Genomic DNA, 20,091 nt, shown 5'->3' on the forward strand with positions numbered 1-20,091 from the left:
ATTTTGTGTTGTAAAGCAGCTGTGCAGCTTTTGACCAATGTGTCGGGTCAGGGATTGTCGATCAGACTCAGAGGCTGCTGGTCATCAAATCAATGGTGTCACTTGTGCTTCAAGATAAAAGTGATGAATTGCTGATAGTAAAATTATTAAGTGTTGTGTCATGTTAACCACCAACACGTTTTGTCTCTTCCATGCTCCCTGCTGTTCCAACAGAAACTCCTCATTCAGTTTTACCCAGTAAGTCCTATGCATGACTGTTTACATTAAGATGGGAGGGGTAAGTTTGAATGCTGGACTGATTTTAATGTTTTAAACAGGATTGACGTAATGCATGTCAGTGTTGTACTTTGTGAAGTCATTGGAAATCTGAGGTAATCTGTATCTCAGCACACTGTCTCTCTTTACAGGACGAAGTCAACAGCAGAGTCTCAACAGAAGGGAAATGCAAGGTGAGTATATGTAGCAGGTCCTGTCTACTGCTCTGCTTAAATACAAAGTCTGAATTGCTGTTGGTCTTTTCCTAAGAGTGTGTGTTTGTGTGTGTGTGTGTGTGTGTGTGTGTGTGTGTGTGTGTGTGTGTGTGTGTGTGTGTGTGTGTGTGTGTGTGTGTGTGTGTGTGTGTGTGTGTGTGTTTGTTATGAAGATAATTCCGGTGAAGTTTTAATCATTGATTGTCTTAATGCTTTCCTCAGATCATAGAGAGAACTGAGTCCCTGAAGAAAAGGTGAGTCTGTGTTTGTCAGCACATGAGAAATGTGTTCTTCCTCTATTGGTTTGAAATCAAGCATTGAGAAAGTGCTTCTCCATCTCTTAAAAATGTTCATAGGTATACAAATTTGCTTTAGTTGCCGGTACAAAGATTAAGTGCAATGGAGTTCTAAATACATTATTGTTTCTCCTAAAAAGACAAGCTGCTTAAATAAAGCATCACATGTTATATCCAAACGTTTCCTCTCATGTCATTAGGCTTATGTGCAGCAAAAATGAATGCTTGCTCAACAGCTGTATCTGTACTTTGATTTGTAACAAAAATATACTACCACCATTAATGACCTGAACATTGATCAATCCTTGTAAAGCACCAGTAGCATAAAGAAGACGCTGCCACCTGTTCCTGTCTCAAAGATTGACAAGAAACTGGAGCAGTACGCACATGCTCTTGAGGTAAAACCACAACAACTTACCCCTTTTTTTGTATTATAGGACTCCAACAATAAGCAAGGATTTTTCGGATAATTGTTTTGTAAACCATGACAGTAGCCTACATCTTCTGCCAACTGCCATTTTACTTCCTTTAAGATCATTTGACTAACTCGTACATGCTTGTTTGGCTCTTAAAAAAATACTTCAATTGATAACTAGTGCATCCCCGCAAACTACTCTAATGAACAAATTCTCCCAAATTAATGAGAAGGAGAAGAGACTTGTGTTTAGTCAAATAGGATGTGGTTTCAAATGTTGCATCCAAAGGCTTAATCATTCAATGTAAATGCATCACATTGAACTTCAGTGTGATAAAGAAAAAATCTAATCTTTATTGACTGAATTTCACTTTATCTTTTAAAGGTCTCCTCAAAGGAAAGCAGATCAGGCAGCCAGGTGCTGCCAGACCTGACCAGTCAAACTGAACCCGTTGCCTCCAAGAAGAACTTGTTTGAGGCCAGAGAAGCATGGAACCACAACGCTGTCTCAGTCACACAATCTAAGGTTAATAATAAAGTTTAATTGATCAGTTATGAAATCTGACTTTCTACTACACCATATGTATATTTAATGGTAATCGTCCACTTGAAAGAAATTTTACAAGTTAAGTCCTCATTATTTCTATCGAGAACATGCATAGAACATTTGTAGAGCTTAACTGCACATCATCTGTGACCTGTATTTAAGGTGTCCGAATCAGTAGCAAGTCACAGCTGCAGTCTGCTACTGTCTGAATTTGCCTCAACCCAATGATTCCCAATAGGGGGTATTTGTACAGCAGTGGGTATTTCTGAACTTAGCGGGGGGAATTTGGAAACTGTTAAGAAGAAAATATCCACACAAAAAGAAAACCAAATGGGTGTAAGGAGATTACTATCATACCAGATAACTAAAAAGGGAAAACTGATAGTGCTGGACCAAGGGTTTAAAGGCTCAAAAGTATAAATGCAGACTTGACAAAAATATTTAAAAATAAGAAGCTAAGACAATTCAAATATTGCAATTGTTGTTACATGTGGACATTGCTGACACACATAAAGCCATGTAATTGTTTTTTCACACAAATTAATATTTCTCTCTCTCTCTCAGGATGCAGACGGTTTAAAAGTGGGTGTGGCTGATCTCATCAATCAGTGGGTGAGAGGAAATGAAGATGGAAGCAGATGCAGCTCTCCCTCCAAACCAGCAGTAAGTCACAATTTGACCCTGAATGACCGGGATCGTATGAAACTAGCTTGCTGTGTTTTTGTATATCCTTTTTAGGTGAACAACTCTCTGTCCAAGAAGTTACTTGACTTGAAAACTGAGATCACTATATGATCTTAGTTTTGTTTCTTTTGAATCAGCATTATTCCCTGTTCCTCCCTGCTTTATGCAACCACACCCTGCCTCATGTCATTCAGTGTAAATCATCTTTACTCAGTTTGAATGAGCAGTCAGTAAAAGGCTGCCCCCCTGTGGCTGCAGGAGCATCAATTGAATCATACACAAGGAGGTTATCCAGGCACAGATCAGAAACTGTCCATTGTATGCTGCTTGACTTGCAGCAAATGAAACCTGTTGTTGTTTTTTAAATATGTATTTGGGAGTCTTGGTGATATGTTATCTTCTTGAGGGGAAAGGAGGGTACACAAATTCATAGACCAAAATCTGTAGTCCCTTATCTGTGGAGCAGACCCACTAGGGCAGTACTTCCCAACATTTTACAATGTCCCCAATATTTACTACAAAGAAGATGAAAAGAAATAATGAAATACAAATAAGGCCATGAGCAAAACCTGAAATCACTCTGGATGTTAAAGGTAAAGTTGTGTATTGTTGGCATGACTGTGGTCAGGACCTTCTTACATATTAGAGCATAAATGTCTTTGAATCTGTATCTGATAAATACTGTTTTATCAATTGAATTTCAGGAAAACTCTCCTGGTAAAAGGTATAAGTTTGTGGTAGCAGGTCATGGCAAGTATGAGAAGGTATATGTTCCTGACAACTGCAGTGAAGATGCGGACTGCCAGTCAGGTAAGAAAGTCCCTCCATCCCCCTTCTCTCTGTAGGAAAATGACAAAAGATGGGCTGTAGTGATGTTAGATATCTACCTGTTGTTTCAATTATTTGTTTTAAATTGTTACTTTTTTTCCATCCCTTCAAGCTGTATTTGTATGCATACTTGTATTATTATCATTATTATTATTATTATTATTATTATTATTATTATTATTATTATTATTATTATTATTATTATTATTATTATTATTATTATTATTATTATTATTATTATTAATAATAATAATAATAATAATAATAATAATAATAATAATAATAATAATAATAATAATAATAATAATAATAATAATAAATCCTTTAGTAAATAATTCCCACTCTTCCACTGGTTGAATTATTCCTCTTTTGAATCAGTCCCAGATACAATGTCTTGTTGCCAAAAATACTCTCTTAAGCACCAAATGTGGATTCCTCCACAGCTTAAAATAGTCACCAACAAATTGGCTATTTCCTCCTGTTTGAAGTAAAGTTTGCTAAAAACTACGGTGATTAGCTGTTTGAGAAAATTACGAGCAACTGGCCTTGGGAAAATACATGCCACACAGACAGGAATGGGAAGTCAGAGAGAATTGAGGGGATGGACAAACATTATTTGTCTTTTCATGGAATTATTGACAATAACAAAATATTTAGAATAAACATGGACTAGGACTTGTCAGCTTCGCTATGTTGCCTTTGAAACCTTAATTTGAAACAAATTGTATTGCTACTTGATTTTCCTATTTTTCAGAACTGTGAGGAAAAATTACACGAGAGTTTCACATTCAATTTTATGTATTTTTCAGAATCAATCACACAGTTAACAAAAATGTGTCATAGTTTAAGCATCAGTGTAATAACTGGGCCTGTGGTTAGCTTATGGGGGGGGGGGGGGTTAAGTCCCCCTCAACTAAAATAAATTTCACATCTTACAAACATCTTTTTTTTTAACTCCAATAGGCTATAGAGACAAAAAAGGGTCAAAATAACTACAACAACCTGCTACAGTACCAACAAAATACTCCAGAGAAACACCACACACATCATCTCTTATCTTTCCCACTGCTTCAGCCATCACTCAATTTTCTTTTCTTTCAAAGCCCTTCTTCCTTCAACAGACCTCAACATCATCATTGTTCATTGATACTATCACTTAAACATCCAAGTAACAGTAGAAACTCAGTAATATTGTTAAAAATTCCTGGATGATCAACCAAAAAGCAAGTAATTACTATCCACCCTGTAACTAAACCCAAGATGTACCAGCTTGTGTGGTTGTAGTTTCTTTCCCCGATCAAAAGCCCGGACATCAATACCTGACTTACAGAAACCTAAATCTGTTTTCTAACCTTCCTCCATCTTCCATCTTATATTTCCATCTTTCAAAAATCCATCTGCCCTGTTGTTCCAGGAATGTAAAAACCCTATTCGTCACAGAGGGAAAAAAAGAAAAAAAAAACTGCCTACCAGCGGTTTACACTAAAAGCCTTTGTTTAGAAAAATAGAAAAATGTAGTCACAAATGTAGTGACAAATAAAACAGTATTTTATTCATCAAAGTATCTACAGAACAGGCATTTAATGCTACATATAACACTAACCAAGACGGTTTTCAGAGTATACAATGCTCCTTTCCTTCTTGCCTTAAAATGTTTCTGTTTTCGTCAGATCCTTATTTGATTTCATTCAAAGTGCAAAGATGCCATACTGTATTACCTCTGCTATTTTTACCTTCAAAAGTTTTAACAGAAACCTAAAAATGCTAAATAACCAGAACTTAATATTATTTAATTTTATGTTCAAATACCATAGTAAGGTTCTTGCTCCAGTACTGACTCAAGCAAATGGTTAACACAAAGTAAACAATAACAATTTCATACAGATTCATATCAGCTATTTTATTGCAGAACTCCACAAATGATTTTATTGTCAAATTGTCTTTGTATGGTACCTTTTCTCTAAGGCTCCTCGTCCTTCTTTAAATCCTTGCATCTTTTCATTTTGTGATTAAATACACTTTGCATTAAAGACGAAACCACACAGAAATCAGTTATATCAGTCCCGCAAATACTTTTGCATCAGTTCAAGTTAAATCGCTTTAGTTTTTGACGAACCAAAACCTCTGGCTTTTGTGTTGAAGTCCTTTTGTTCATCTACCCGAGATTTGCGTTTAATCAGCCCCCTTTCAAATACTGCTGATATTTTTGAAAGCGGCTTTTCAGCAGCCTCTTTAAGCTTCCTGGCATCGAAACGGGGGCTGTACAGCAAAATTGGCAAACGGTTGACAAAAGAAGGAACTTCTGCTTTATTGTCTTTAGAGGCCTTTTTCTCTTCTGAATCTTTCTTTGAGGCATTGATCTGCTGGATGATACGGTCTTTGGTTGAGAACATCTGAAAGAGGAGTGCATCCCACATCTTCAACGCCTTGGGACCGTCGTTGTTCTGAAGCGCCTCCTGGTTGGAACATTGCTCTTCTGACAATTTATCATTACCATCATGATCTGTTTTTTCATTGCTGTCTCTGGAATCAACCTGAGATTTGGTATCAGGCTGTGGAAACTCGGGCTCTTCTGGCTCAACGACCATGTGTTTCTTGAGCCTAGTCCAGCCGCTAAGCTTACCCTTAAGGCCTTTTAGCTTCTGAACTGCTTTGGGCTCAGTGGCTAGAGGAGCTGTCTCTGCTTTGACAATCTTCTTGTCAGTAGTTGAAGATGCAGTTGATGTCGCTGACTTCGTGGAGGGTTTGACTTCCGGGGCTTCTGTCGGTGCCGCAGTCGTTTTGGTCCTCAGAACGTCCTTGTCCTTGAGCCCATTGTTTTGCTGAGATGGCGGTGACGTTCCTCTGTTTGGGGATGGAGCTTTGACTGAGACTGAGGCCTGAGGCAGAGGGGCAGGAGTTGCAGAGTCAATCACAGCAGCTTTAACTATTGACGGTTTCATGATAGTATCTGTGGCTGGCTTTGCAGGGGAATTGTTCTCTACGGATGGATCTGTCGAAAGCTGAACATTACTTGTGAGCGAGTTAATCGGTAATGGATCAGGGGGAGACTTTGGGGAAATGTTAATTCCAACTGAGGGTTTAATTTCTACAGTGGCAGAGGATGGTCTCGATTCTACCTGCTTAATGGTAGGCTGTACTATCAAAGTAGGTTTACTGGTTGAAACAGAATTGGCATAATGAATGGGGGCTCTAATGTCAGTGTTCACTAAGGAGACTTTTTCTTCCTTACTCAAATTTGTTGCCGAGATCGTTTCTATCTTGTGCATTTGGGAATGTACTTTAGTTTCAGCACTGTCAGCAAGGACGGCAGTGTCCTTATTTGTGTATGGTTTTACTTCTGGTTTTGATATATTCTCTGTGATTGATTTAGCAAAGGGTTGAACAGGGGTAGGAGGTTTATTATTTTGAAGAGGTGCCATGGTAGGGTTTGTCTGGTCTTTAATAATGACTGCCAAGGGTTTGGTTTCTGAAGCATGGTTGAAAGAGACAGGAGTTGGAGAAGATCGGGTGAAGGTTGGAGTATATGTTCGAATAGGTGAATTACGCACTCTTGGCTCTAGTAAAGGAGAGGCTCTTGTTGCAGGCCAACATTTAATTGCTGTAGGAGGGCTAAGTGAGGCTTTATCATATCTGGTGGCTTCAGCAAGGGGTTGAATATTTGTAGCAGCAAAGTTATTTACAACACTGTGTGAGACGGTTTCAGTTTTTACATTGTGTATGCTAATTTCATTGGTTTTCTTTGTTTCATTGATAGATTGCCTGGACTGTTTTAATGTAGTCTGAGAGTTTACTGAATTAACAGAGGTTTGTACATCGAATATTTGAGTTGGTCTTGAAATAGTTTGCTGTTCTACACAGATACTGGACATGTTCGCCATGACATAACCAGGAGAAGGGCAAAGTGTTGTTGTCTCTGACTTGGATGTTACAAAATTGGTATTTTGTGTTTGGGGACTTGCTAAAGATTTATTGATTATAATTGGCTGAAAGGTTTTGGCTAAAGTGTATTGTTCTTTTACGATGGTTTCAGCAGTAAATTGTGGTGCTGCTGTCTCAGATGATGTAGGTTTAGCAAGAATCTGTTCGTCATCTGCTTTTGAGTTGCTGTAGATTCTTGGTTTTGGTTGAGCAAAGGAGCCAGAATTTAGTTTTGCGTCATCGGCTGGCTTTGTTGTAGATGCAGATCGACTATGTGGTCTGTCTGATCTCAGCTGAGGACTTTTCGGTGTGGCATGCCTCAAGGAAGGGCTAGACGACATATCGGTTTTAATATCCTGCAAAGTACCAAAAGAAAGTGCATTGCTCACTGTTGGGTCTGTCATTAAAATAGCTTCTGTTTGAAACTTGTTTTGAACTTTCCTTTCAGAGGCAGGGAATCCATGAACATTGCTGTCCAGATGGGATTTATTTAACTGAGTAGTTTCTGCAGCAGGTCTGCCATGTTGAATTGCCTCTACACTTTCTGGTAGTCCAGATAAGACCGTTTCTGTGGAAGACTTGCTGATAGTTAACAATGCTACAGATGGTTTGTTGGCTAGCTTGGCTTCACTGCTGGGTATGTCTAGTCCTGTGTTTCCTTTTAAAAGATTAGAAGCTGGTTTTGGTTGAGCAACAGAGCCGGAATTTAGTTTTGCATCATTGGCTGGCTTTGTTGTAGATGCAGATCGACTATGGGGTCTGTCTGATCTCAGCTGAGGACTTTTTGGTGTGACATGCCTCAAGGAAGGGCTAGACGGCACATTAGTTTTACTATCATGCAAAGTACTATAAGAAAATGCATTGCTCACTGCTGGGTCTGTCATTAAAATAGCTTCTGTTTGAAACTTGTTTTGAACTTTGCTTTCAGAAGCAGGGAATCCATGAACATTGCTGCTTAGATGGGATTTATTTAACTGAGTAGTTTCTGCAGCAGGTCTGCCATGTTGAATTGCCTCTACACCTTCTGGTAGTCCAGATAAGACCGTTTCTGTGGAAGACTTGCTGATAGTTAACAATGCTACAGATGGTTTGTTGGCTAGCTTGGCTTCACTGCTGGGTATGTCTAGTCCTGTGTTTCCTTTTAAAAGATTAGAAGCTGGTTTTGGTTGAGCAACAGAGCCGGAATTTAGTTTTGCATCATTGGCTGGCTTTGTTGTAGATGCAGATCGACTATGGGGTCTGTCTGATCTCAGGTGAGGACTTTTTGGTGGGACATGCCTCAAGGAAGGGCTGGAAGGCACATTGGTTTTACTATCCTGCAAAGTACCAAAAGAAAGTGCATTGCTCACTGCTGGGTCTGTCATTAAAATAGCTTCTGTTTGAAATTTGTTTTGAACTTTGCTTTCAGAAGCAGGGAATCCAAGAACATTGCTGCCCAGATGGGATTTATTTAACTGAGTAGTTTCTGCAGCATGTCTGCCATGTTGAATTGCCTCTACACCTGCTTGCAGTCCAGATAAGACCGTTTCTGTGGAAGACTTGCTGATAGTTAACAATGCTACTGATGGTTTGTTGGCTAGCTTGGCTTCACTGCTGGGTATGTCTAGTCCTGTGTTTCCTATTGAAAGATTAGAAGCTGGTTTTGTTTCAATATCAAATTTAGTTTGAACCTTTTCTGCTGTAATCGATAAAGTGGGATTATACTCTGTTGGTTTATTCCTAGTCAATAAACCATTAGTATGTTGTAGATGCACTTCTGTGTCTGCTTTTGAGTTTCTTACTCTGTTAGTGTCAATATTATTATTAGTGGGTAGTTTGTTTACTTTATTAACTTGGCTCAACAGAATTGCATTTTTGGCAGGACTGTAAAAACAAATGTTGGTTGCTTGTGTGGTCTCATCTGTAGTGCTGCTTGAGTTTGCATAGAAACTTGCTCCTATTTCTTGGCCATTGGATCCCATGCTATGTTGTGTGTTTAGAAGCACATTCTCATTAGTTTTGCGTAGCATGGGGGGCTGTTTTGTGGGCCCACTGAACGTTATATCTAAAGGTAATTTAATGTCCACAATGTTGGGTGATTTCGGAGCAGTGATAGGAAGGTCAGGTAGTTTGGTGGTAGGTTTGAGGACTAGGTTAATATCAACAGAAGGTTTATTTGGTAGACTGTCTGATTTAGATTTGAAAGTCAGTCCTTCTCTTGGCAAATTAATATTGTTTTCTAGTGTTTTATTATTTCTGCAATTTTTTGTTTCAACGCTGTGTTGATGAGAGATTTTTGTGCTTTGGACAGTTGCAGATACTGTGCAGTTATTGTACTGTGCAGAACATACAGATGATGTGACAGGATCATGTTGCAAAATGGATCCTGTGGTAGCAATAATCGATTCTTTAGATAATTTGTTTGAGAACTGGGACTCAATGTCTTTTTTGTCTGGGATGTGTTCTGTATTAGCAGCCATGGAAGGCAAAATGTTCCAGATGTTTCTTTTATTGGGTAGATGAACCTTGCTGCTTGCCTGTATATGCTGATTAATCTCTTCTCCTTGTTTTTGTAAAATAGCTTCAGTAAACATTGTACAGGGCGGTCGTGTTTCTGCAACCATTTTGGTGGCATGTTGTTTTCCTAAGATGAATGCACCACTAATGGCTCTCCCTGAGAATTTGGGCTTGAATTCTGTGGTAGGAGACTGAACAGCCACTTTTTTATGGTCAGCTAGGTCTTTAAGCTTGGCATTGAGACAATTGACTGTTGATGGACTGACTCCACCATTACTTTGGTTAGACTGAATCTGAGCTATGTCTGCTTGTCCTGACTGCTGCTTTGCATTTGTGACCTTGGCTCCTCCTTTTGTTGATGTTTTCTCAAGATTGTCACCTTTATCTATGATATTGTATGCACTATGCTGTGTTTCTGCCTCTGAATCTACTTTCACTAAGGGTGAGGAATTACTCAGCAGTCCATTCCTGTTAGCCAAGCATGGAGTCATATTTTGGACTGCCTCTATAGAAATTAGTTCCACACGTTGTTGGTGTACCTCACCTGCTTTAAGTATTGGTATTGAAGCCTCAGAGTATGAGGCTTTTGGTGTTGATACATCATTTGTGGATTGTTGCATTGTTTTCTGTGCCAAGCCAAGAGGAAGCTCAGGTTTTATTGGGTCCACACTAGATGTTTTAAGTGACTTTATTCCATCAATGTGAGCTTCAGTCTGATTGTCCTCAACCACATCTCTGCTAGGTATGATGATCCTTTCAGCTGGAAGCTCAGAATCCTCTGGAGTTGACAAAGATTCTAAAATGTGAGCAGCAGAAACCTCCTTGGAAGAGGGAATAACTTGATTTCCATCGAGTTGTTTGGTTGCATCAGACTTACAGATGTGTGATCCATCTACATCTGACTGAGTTATATTTGTAGAGGTTTCATTGACCTGGGGTGGCACGGGGCTGTGAGGTGATGTAATAGTCCTAATCCCACCATAGGCAGCATACTGAGATGGAGTAAGCCCATAATACATTGATCGTGATTTGGGTTTTGATGTTGCTAATGACATTTGAGTCTCCAATAGTGATGTCAAAGACTTGCGCGCATCAACAACAGGAGGTCGATAAGTGGACGACAAGGGACTTGGACTTGGTGGCGCTGGCTTGGGGCTTATATTTGAAGTATTTGGTACAGTAGAGAAAAATAATGGAACCTTTGGCAAACATGAATAATCACTTTCAGAATCTTGGTCTATTTGCAGTCTTGGGACAACTGGCTCTCTTCGTGTTGGTTTGACCACAACAGGTGCAGTCTTACTGGATGCCAAATTCTCTCTGGTGCACACCTCACTCTTTATTGTACTCCTTGATGTATGTTGAATCTCTATGTCTTTGTGATTGCTGGTTTGTTTGATTGAAGTAATGTGGTTAACATCAGTCTGTTTTAATTCTTCTGTGGCAGCTAGACTTTTTCCAGCAGTTTGAATCACTGATTTGTTCCTTCGAGCCTCATTGGATATTGCAGGAGCCGCTAAATTTTTTGAGGAGTTGAAAGCTGGACTTGCAGCAAATAAAAGTGGGTTAGGCTTGGATATTTCAATAAAGGGCGTGGATACTCGAGTTGTTGTGCAAGAGGGAGTCTTACTTCTTCCACATTGGGACCAGGACAGAGACGGTTTCTTATTAGTGTTCACCGTTGAATCCTTGTACGCTGCAGATAACGATTCATTCTGGTAGGCTGGGTTTATTACCGTGAGGTCCTGGATGGAAGGAGGTTTAGAGATCTCATAAAATGTTGCCTTTGATGTATAGATTTTGGTTTGTTCAGCATCATGCCTTTCTTTCACTGCTTCAACTATTGATATTTTCGAGGCAGTTATCTCAGGTGACATCTGGTTTGGAACAAAGTTGCCATTACTCGTCGGTCTGGCAGTCTGAGTTGCCCTCTGACTCTGATGGATGTCTTTTGAACTGGCGTTTGTCTCCCTCTGTCTGTGAATAAAAGGTTGAGTCTGAGTGTTTGAAACTGATAGCAGCAATGGAACAGGAGGTAGGTCTGCAACTTGAGAAGGTGCCGGGCTTGGGCCACAGTTGGGGGCGGCTAGGGATAGGGTCAAACTGTGAGTTGATATTTTAGGGCTGGATTGTGACACAGGGACAGTACTGAGTGTTGTGGTGGACCCATGGGATGTTGGTGTCGTGTTAAAATTTAAAGCTGAAGGAAGAGGTGGTACTGGAACCTGTTCAGGTGGTGATGGGTATGGTAAAGCCAAAGGTGGCATCCTGAAAGGAGTCTCGTCATCAAATAAAAAAGAGGAGCACTCGTAAAGTGGAGCATCCAGGTCTTCAGTAGTGCTGAAATAGGACTGAGGGGGGAAGCTTCCAGTTTGGCCATAGGGGCTGCTCCGAGAACCAGGGAATGAAGGTGCAGAGTAATCAAAGAGGGGGCCATGGGGGAAGTTTAAACCTGAAGATTCTGCAATGTATACTGAATCTGGTGTCCTTGGTGGGCTTGACTGGTCACTGTGCTCGAGGTCTGTGCTTGCTTCGTTGACAGGGGATAAACAGGAGCGAAAGGGGACGGGCGTCTGAGAGAGGCTGCCTTTTCTCTTGGATCTCTTTTTCTTGAGTTTCTGAAGTCTTGCATTGTCTTTGCCTGGTTTTGGTAGTATGGCCGGAGGATACTGCAGGGAAGGGTCAGGATCCAGCCCGTTACTGTAGCCGACCTCCATCAGCATTTCAGACTCCTGTAAGACAGACAAGACACATCAGTCTAAATATCTTATACAAAACAAATGACGACTGTATAAAAGCAGCAAGCCAGAAACTAAGCGGTTAAATTAATCATTAAGAGGCCATTAATGTAAAAGTTGGTTTCATCATAATTGCTTGATAAAAGATAAACATTTCAAATATTATTACAGTGATTCTTGAGAACCGGGACAAAAGGCTGTCTTCCATATGTAATTGCTGTTATCTTTAAAAATTAAAATATTTCAAATTGTAGATGTTATTATGGATTAAGAATAGAATGTCTGGAGCACAATCATCCCCTTAAATTTAATTGTATCATTATTATGTCAAATATATGACACCAAAACAGTGTGTCCACAGAGAGGGTTTCAATCTTTCATATGCAATAAAACCTATTATAAATGTACTTTAATGATTAAAAAGTTATTTTTCATCATATCAATAAAAACTGTTTTTCTTCAACACATGAGCATTTAATGTTTTATATGGTTTCAAAGTGGTGTGACACTTTTTGTCACCACCGTCAGACAATCCATTAAAATGTAATAAAATAAGCCAAAATAAGGGGCAGCTGTCACTATGAAGGACCTCTTGTCACATTCCACATCTGCAGAGTACATTAGAGTCAGACAGGCTCTGATAAGTGTTGTAGTTTTAGAATATTTTACATTCCAAATCTTGAAAGTCCTGCGTCACAACCATGATACGTCAACACCGACTTACAATTTCTGAAGAAGTTATTTGAAATTTTTCAATCATTTTATTTTCCTGAAGCAGTTCATACTAGCACCTATCATCAACAGAAAAACCAAATGGCTACTAGAAAAACTCAATTTGTTCTGTTTAAGAAACGTTAGATATGTCAACACCGTCAGATTTCAGAAAAAATGTATATTCATATACATTTTTTAAATATTTTTTGTGGCCTCTGTCAGTCTTGGTGAATATTTGTGATCACTATACATCTCATGGGTCTAGCATAAAGGGAACATTTATTTGTGTTTTTGGTGTCTGACGGTGTTGACACAAAATGAGGAATGGCAAGGTAAAAAGCCCATTTTGATAACAAGGACAAAAGCTGGGAGGTTGTGTCAAAGCTTAGCTCAGTAGCTTAGTATATGTTGGATACATACATGTAATTTAATTTACCTAAACATAGGGTTTGTATTTTTTCAACATTGCACCCTGTTTTGTCCCACTTCTCAAGAATCACTGATTAGTCAATACTTATTCGTCAAAAAACTAAAGCTTTGATTCTACTGAGTGGTACAATTCAGTGTGGTAAGCATTTATTTGCGTTGTTTCCAATATTAAAAGTTGGAAAGGGTACCAAAATAAACGTACAGTACCAAACCTATTTTGGTAACCCTTTCATTGGGATCAAGCGGTCACAAAGGGTCCCAAGAGGGTAGAGCTACACACTGCATTCCGTCGAAAGTATTGTCATTCCATGCAACAGGGGGATTAAAATGACAAACACAATACCAGCCATGTGTAATCTCCTCTGCAATAGTGAATAATCTTGTTTTTTGAGAAAGATTTCGGTGCACAACTCTGTTTACTGTGTTGTGTACTTCCTTTTCATACATTTTATTGGCTGGCTGCACTGTGTCCCGCTGCTATGGTGTCACGATAGTTACGTAGCTGCCATCATCGACACTGGCCATCTGGCATATATCCAACCTACCCAGTTAAGGTTCTGCTGGCAATGGAAATGCAAGCCAGATCTAGGGTTATTGTTATTGATACCAAACTGTACTGTACCAAACTAAACTGTACTGCTCTATGTAAAAGAGGCTAAAATGTCTTAGGAGGTCACCACCTTGGCATTGCTTTCAGAACATAAACATTTGATGGGATGACGGTTGCATGGTGTAACATGCTCAATCACTTAGCAGTTAGTAATTGTTTGTTTTATCAATACAGAGTTGGGCCATAAGGTATTATTGAATGCCAGAGTTTGATATTATGAATTAGAGATCTAATAGATATTTGTTTTAGGTGATTGATTGTATTTACATTTGAGTTGTCTTTCATCTTTTTCAGCTGGACAGTACTATGAAGATTTGTGAAACTCAAACTGGACTTTGAAGAATTTGGGATTATGGAAAAAAAATGGATACTGCACACATTTAATTCACCTCACCAAATTCTTTCTTTCAAGCATTAGGTTGGAAATGCACTTAAAGGCTGTTCATGATAACTTTCCTTTGAAAAATAATCCGAAGATATTTCAACTGGAGTAAATCTTTTAATACAATGCTACAACTTCAATTAAAGTGTCTGTCTTTGAATACTTTGTCATTTGTTGCTATGGTGACCTCATTCTACTCTACTGTATTCTCATTATGATGTATTCCGCTGCCTACCAACTGTTCCGAACCCCTGCTAACTGTTTTGAACCCCTGCTAACGACTGAGACAAGTGTGCAGCTGGATTTAGAAAAGTATAATCTCCCGTGACAACAGGCTCATTAGCAGGTTTCAAAACTCTTAATTGGGTCTTGAAGATGCTGCATGGCTACAAGAAGCGTCACTATTGGAAATAGAAAGGCAGCTGTTGCTAACGGCAAGGCTACTTTGAAATGATGACAAACTACTTGTGAAAATAGTCTCTCAAGGAGACTGTCGGATTTAAAAATGACCTCTGCAGGAAATAAAAGTAAACTCAAAGGAAGATGATTGACACATACAGGAGGGTGACCAGGTTTATGAAGGGAGGAGGGGTGGCAGCATTTAGCTACTGTCCATAACCAAATAAACTTAAAAACATGAGTAGCAGTAAATTTGGTATAAATTCCTCTGTCATTGACATTAGAAGCAAACAGTAAGAAGACATTCAAAGGCCAGAAGCAATAATAACTATAAATGGGACATACATTCTTATGCACCCAGGATGATATTAGAAGAAGATGTGTTCACAGAGGAAATGGGTGAAACTGCAGCAATTTTGAGTTACATATTATATAATGAATATTCAAAGTTGACCCACATTTCTCGATATTTGGCTTTGTATACGATATAATATATAATGACATGGTTCTCACTAGGGGCAACATGAGATGGATTGCTTTCTTTCTTTCTGAATTTTGAAGTATCTTTGGATGAGTGGAAAAAGCACGGTCTATATTTAGACTGAGGGAAATAAGAGCAAACGTCCTGACACCAAGCACCTGCTGCCTGCCATCCTGCACTCACACAGACAGCTTCAGTCTGCTGGAAATCAATCTATGAACCAAATCCTCTCAGAGCTGCTCCAACTGTGAGCTCAGCCTTGAGTCTTGGAGTGAGGATTATCTTAAATTTTTATTTATGTCTTGTCACATAGATAATTAGAGCATTCATACCCAATAAAGATATATCAGGAAGTTTGACCTTTTCTGACTTGAATAGTTAAGGTATAGTAGCATTTAGAATAGAGAATCCTGACTTAAAGCGATGTTTGGCTGGTTTTGGCCACATTTTTTTAACAGGAATCCCCTGTTGATAAATTGACTTAGGCAGTGACGGTGACAAAGAGGCCAGCTGAAACATGAGAAGTCCCCCATTTAAGGCTGAGGGGTTGAATAACTGGGAGGCTTCCACTGGAGTTGCTCAACAGAGGAAGGTATAATATTACCTTTGAGATAAATCTGTGCACTCATCGCAATCAATCTACTTTTAATAGACTTAATTAAACAAAATTGAGGGTTAGCACTTCATTAACCATCACCTTAATGAATCAGCTGAAGCAGAAAAGGGTTTTGCTAGTGTTTTGCTTCACAGGCTGCAAGCTAACCCTAAGAAGGCAGGCACAGACATACTTTATACACAACATACCGATTAACAGAGGGTAGAAAAGGTCCAAATAAATGATTACATTTACATTATAATATGTGTGTGTGCATGTTGTGTTAACTTTTTTTATATTGTATTTATTTCACCTTTATTTATACAAGCAAGTCATTAAAAATAAGTTCATATTTACAATGGCGGCCTGATAAGCGACAAAAGCCTCTTAAAACAGATACAATAGTTAATAACTTAAAATGCTTAGATTTATCTGCCATGGCAACAAAATTGTGCATAAACATACAACATGGAAAAAAAAGCATTGCAAGCTCTTCCTGTCAAGGATATAATGGCTGCATCATGCGTTGGAATTTCAGATTGTGCACGTGCTTCTATCAAATCCTATGCACCATTTGCAAGTTAGCACCTTGCCACAGGTCAGGCCCACACTGCAGTACCACCAGCTTGTCAATCAACAATCACTGAGTTTGACTGGTTTACCTTCGGCGAACGACTGTTGGGACAAACTGCTCTCTGCTTGTTAATCCCGGCTCAGGGTGCCACACACTCATCCTGAAGTGAACTGGAGCCTTAGGGACTGAGCCACAGTGCCCGGGAACACTCCAAAAATAAAACCGTTGCCCTCAGTGTGTTGAAGAGACAGATGGGGGTTTCCAGGCCACCTGAGATGGCTGAGGTGCAGCCCCTACAGGCAGTCAGCTGACACCTCCACCTGAGTGAAGGTGGTCGTTTTTGTCTCCTCAGCAAACCAGCGGGGTGAAATCAGGTTTTTACACAAGACGTGTGGCCTTAACCTGACATCAATGAGGGCAGTTTTATTTTTAACCTAGCCCAGATTAAAGTATTGTTTACATAGTAGACTCAATTAAGATTGTTGCTTTTTGGGAAATTACTTCCACCAGCTTGTTCAGCTTGCTTGTTCAGGCCTTCAAAAAATGTGATAAAGCTTAATTTACACAAAGAAAAAGCTGGTAAAGTTCTAACAAAACAATGGACACATAACATTTGTTTTCTCAGCTTTGACTAACCTTAATTCATTCAAATGTCTGCTTCCAGCACTGTGCTGGTCACTATCAATAATCCTGATATACCCAGCAGAAGGCCCTTTTTCAAAACGGATGAAACAATTGCCTGATTCAATTGTGAAACAAACAAAAAACCCAAATTGATGGTGAATTAATTTTAGTTTTATGGTTTGAGGTAAAAATTGTAAAGCTCTCTTATCTGACTTCTCAAATTGTGTCTGGTTGTAATTTGACTACTGTTGTAGCTTCTGTCAACTGTTGCTACAGACTACCAAGTGTTTCCATGCAGTGCTTGTTCTGTAAATCAGGTGTCACTTTACCTCATAAAAATGAACGTCCTCTTGTTAAATGTATTTCTATGAGCCCGGCTGAAGACGTGGGCCAGGAACTAGCTGCTTGCTGCTTTGTAGCTTGCTGATCTGCCTTTAGACAAGGAATGTATGGAATGTAATGTCAATTCAATATAACATACATACCTACATAGGTAAGACTTTACAATAAGGGTACATTAATTAATGGTTAGTTAATGCTTAATAAGGGTTAACTAACCATTACATACATACATACATACATACATACATACATACATACATACATACATACATACATACATACATACATACATACATACATACATACATACATACATACATACAGCACCTACATACAGCACCTACATAGATATGCCAGTTTTGTTGCACTAAACTAAAGCCTCCGACCACAGGTGACAGTATTGTAAAGAATTGATCAGCAGCTCTCCAGCCATTCAAGAACCCTCCCCTTAACTGTTTATGGGTAAGCTATAGCTGTCGGCGAATGAGGTCGTGGCTCAGTTTACCATTTAGCTCAGCAACAAATTCCAGATCACCAAAAAAAGTTCAGGATTTTCTTTCGGACTAATAATTGAAACAGGGTACAAGGGTATTTCACTGGTGTGAAAGCAAGTTTAACATACGGGTCAGAGTAAGTTATTATTATTTTTTGGGTTGGTGGTAGGCCTACTTGAAAATAATTGACACAATGGAACACTGAAGTACGTATTTCATCAACGTTTTAAAATCGGCTTCTCTGTTCATGCTTCAACATTATTGATTCATTGACTTAACTACTACTTGGCCAGCAGTTGACTAGTGACAACATATCATATTTATTCAGGGGTCGAGCTTTGCCGTTATCACCCGACACTCTTACTATTACTTTTGATGATGTGCCTAATGGTGATGATTACTGTAGCTCTTTCATCCATGTTGCTGCTTGGATTCAGTGAGAGCACAGGAGGCTGCACCCCACATGTGGTTTAAATTGGGCAGCAAAAGCACAACTTTTTTGGTGAAATGCTCATCAATGAGAAGTGGAGTCCGCGATTCTGGAGAATGCTTGTTGCCAAAATCACTTTTTGTCTAAATCTGCGAATATCTCCTCATGATCTGTACAATGTGTGCACGATAAAATAAAATCTGCAGTTAATACACAGCCAAGGCTCTGTAAATGGGTATGCAAAGAAAGGGTATGTTAACAAAGGGGGCCCGCCGTAGCTAGCAACATGCCTCTACTGCAACTTTTCTTTTTATAAGAGACCACCATCTCTCCCCAAGCTTCACCAAGTGCTTTTAGTGTCTAAAAATAACCATAACAATGAATCATGCCGTTGCTATTATGTTTCTCAAGTGGATGTTGCATGTGTAGCTGTTGTGCTCCCTTTCTTTCTCTTTCTCTTTCTATTTCTCTTTCTCTTTCTCTGTCTCTCTCTCTCTCTCTCTCTCTCTCTCTCTCTCTCTCTCTCTCTCTCTCTCTCTCTCTCTCTCTCTCTCTCTCTTTAATGAAACAACATACCCGCAGTGTCAAATTTAGCACCAACATGACACTTGTCCTGGCGATAACAGATTAAATTAGGCTTCACACAGCAGACTTCAATAAAATCCAATAATTGCACATGGACACAATATATCAGACTGGTGACAGTATGTTGTGTACCCCTCAGGTCTGTATGTGCTCAGTAGATGGTGCTCCTGCTGCACATTAGTCCCGGTGGGAAACCAATAGCAATACATTATAAACAATGGTGACAAAAATAAAACAAAATAGTTAAGCAATGGCGGATTGCACGTTGTTGAAATACATTGTCATGCTACATTTAAGAGATTTGTTTAGTGTGCATGTTTATGTTATGTTGTTGATAAAAAAAGTACATTTGCATAATGTTTCTCACAAAATGTAAGTGCTGTTGAACAGAATACATACCTAATTTCTTAGCGACAGATCTGTGATGGTATGCTTTTTCTAATAATAAAAGCATAATACACTTTAACACAAAACATTTAAAAAAAACTGCAGTCTGGTTGCAATGCCCTTTGCTGGAGTAAAGGTAATCTCATTGGGTGTATTAGTTATTATTAGTTACGCATGGGCCTAAAACTGAGACCTGACACTGGCCCCCACTACTACACTACTCACCCAATCAGACTGAGCCCAGCTGTACTGCTAAATGTGAGACAAATCAGGTATGATACACTCCAGATAAACATTGTTTTTCTTGTCTGTTCTGTTGTTGTTTTTTATTTATTGCTCTTTAAATGAATAAACAATCCGACTTGTTAGCTACAAACCAACAATCTAACAAGCTAGCACAGGTTTATCTGGGGGAAAAGGTAAACCGTATTAAAACACATAAAAAAATACTTATTGATAGTAAGCATTCTTTTCAGTCCAGTTACATTATTATATTATTATTCTGTTACTCTGCACCGACTGATTGTCTGACCAATACACTGACTGGTTGATAAAGTGGTTGGCCTCACCCCACCCCCCACACACACACACTGTTTCGCTCCATTGTCTGGATGCCAGCCTGATGTGTAACCCCCTCCTCTCAGCCTTCT

At 39.1% G+C, this 20,091-nt stretch overlaps 2 protein-coding genes across 3 annotated transcripts in view; one reads left to right on the top strand and one right to left on the bottom strand.

The window, feature by feature from the left end:
• Nucleotides 1-14,684, top strand: part of LOC307271188 (uncharacterized protein) — a 29,514-nt gene extending 14,830 nt beyond the window's left edge. For both annotated transcript variants that reach the window (XM_080053578.1, XM_080053579.1), the window contains exons 7-14: nt 214-237; nt 408-449; nt 693-724; nt 1,080-1,164; nt 1,567-1,707; nt 2,293-2,391; nt 3,117-3,222; nt 14,443-14,684. In XM_080053578.1, the coding sequence (XP_079909704.1) occupies nt 214-237; nt 408-449; nt 693-724; nt 1,080-1,164; nt 1,567-1,707; nt 2,293-2,391; nt 3,117-3,222; nt 14,443-14,468 (555 nt within the window). In that variant the 3' untranslated portion in view covers nt 14,469-14,684. The remainder of the gene's footprint in view (nt 1-213; nt 238-407; nt 450-692; nt 725-1,079; nt 1,165-1,566; nt 1,708-2,292; nt 2,392-3,116; nt 3,223-14,442) is intronic.
• Nucleotides 5,077-7,221, bottom strand: LOC307255255 (uncharacterized protein). Its single transcript, XM_080033914.1, has one exon. The coding sequence runs from the start codon at nt 7,119-7,121 to the stop codon at nt 5,331-5,333; it is 1,791 nt and encodes a 596-aa protein (XP_079890040.1). The 5' UTR covers nt 7,122-7,221; the 3' UTR covers nt 5,077-5,330.
• Nucleotides 14,685-20,091: the final 5,407 nt, after the last annotated feature.

This window comes from Ammodytes marinus (genome assembly GCF_949987685.1).
Source record: "Ammodytes marinus genome assembly, chromosome: 1".
NCBI classification, from domain to species: Eukaryota; Metazoa; Chordata; class Actinopteri; order Uranoscopiformes; family Ammodytidae; genus Ammodytes; species Ammodytes marinus.

Coding starts and splice junctions, on each gene's coding strand:
- LOC307255255 (XM_080033914.1), bottom strand. CDS start 7,121: ATGGCGAACATGTCCAGTATCTGTGTAGAACAGCAAACTATTTCAAGA.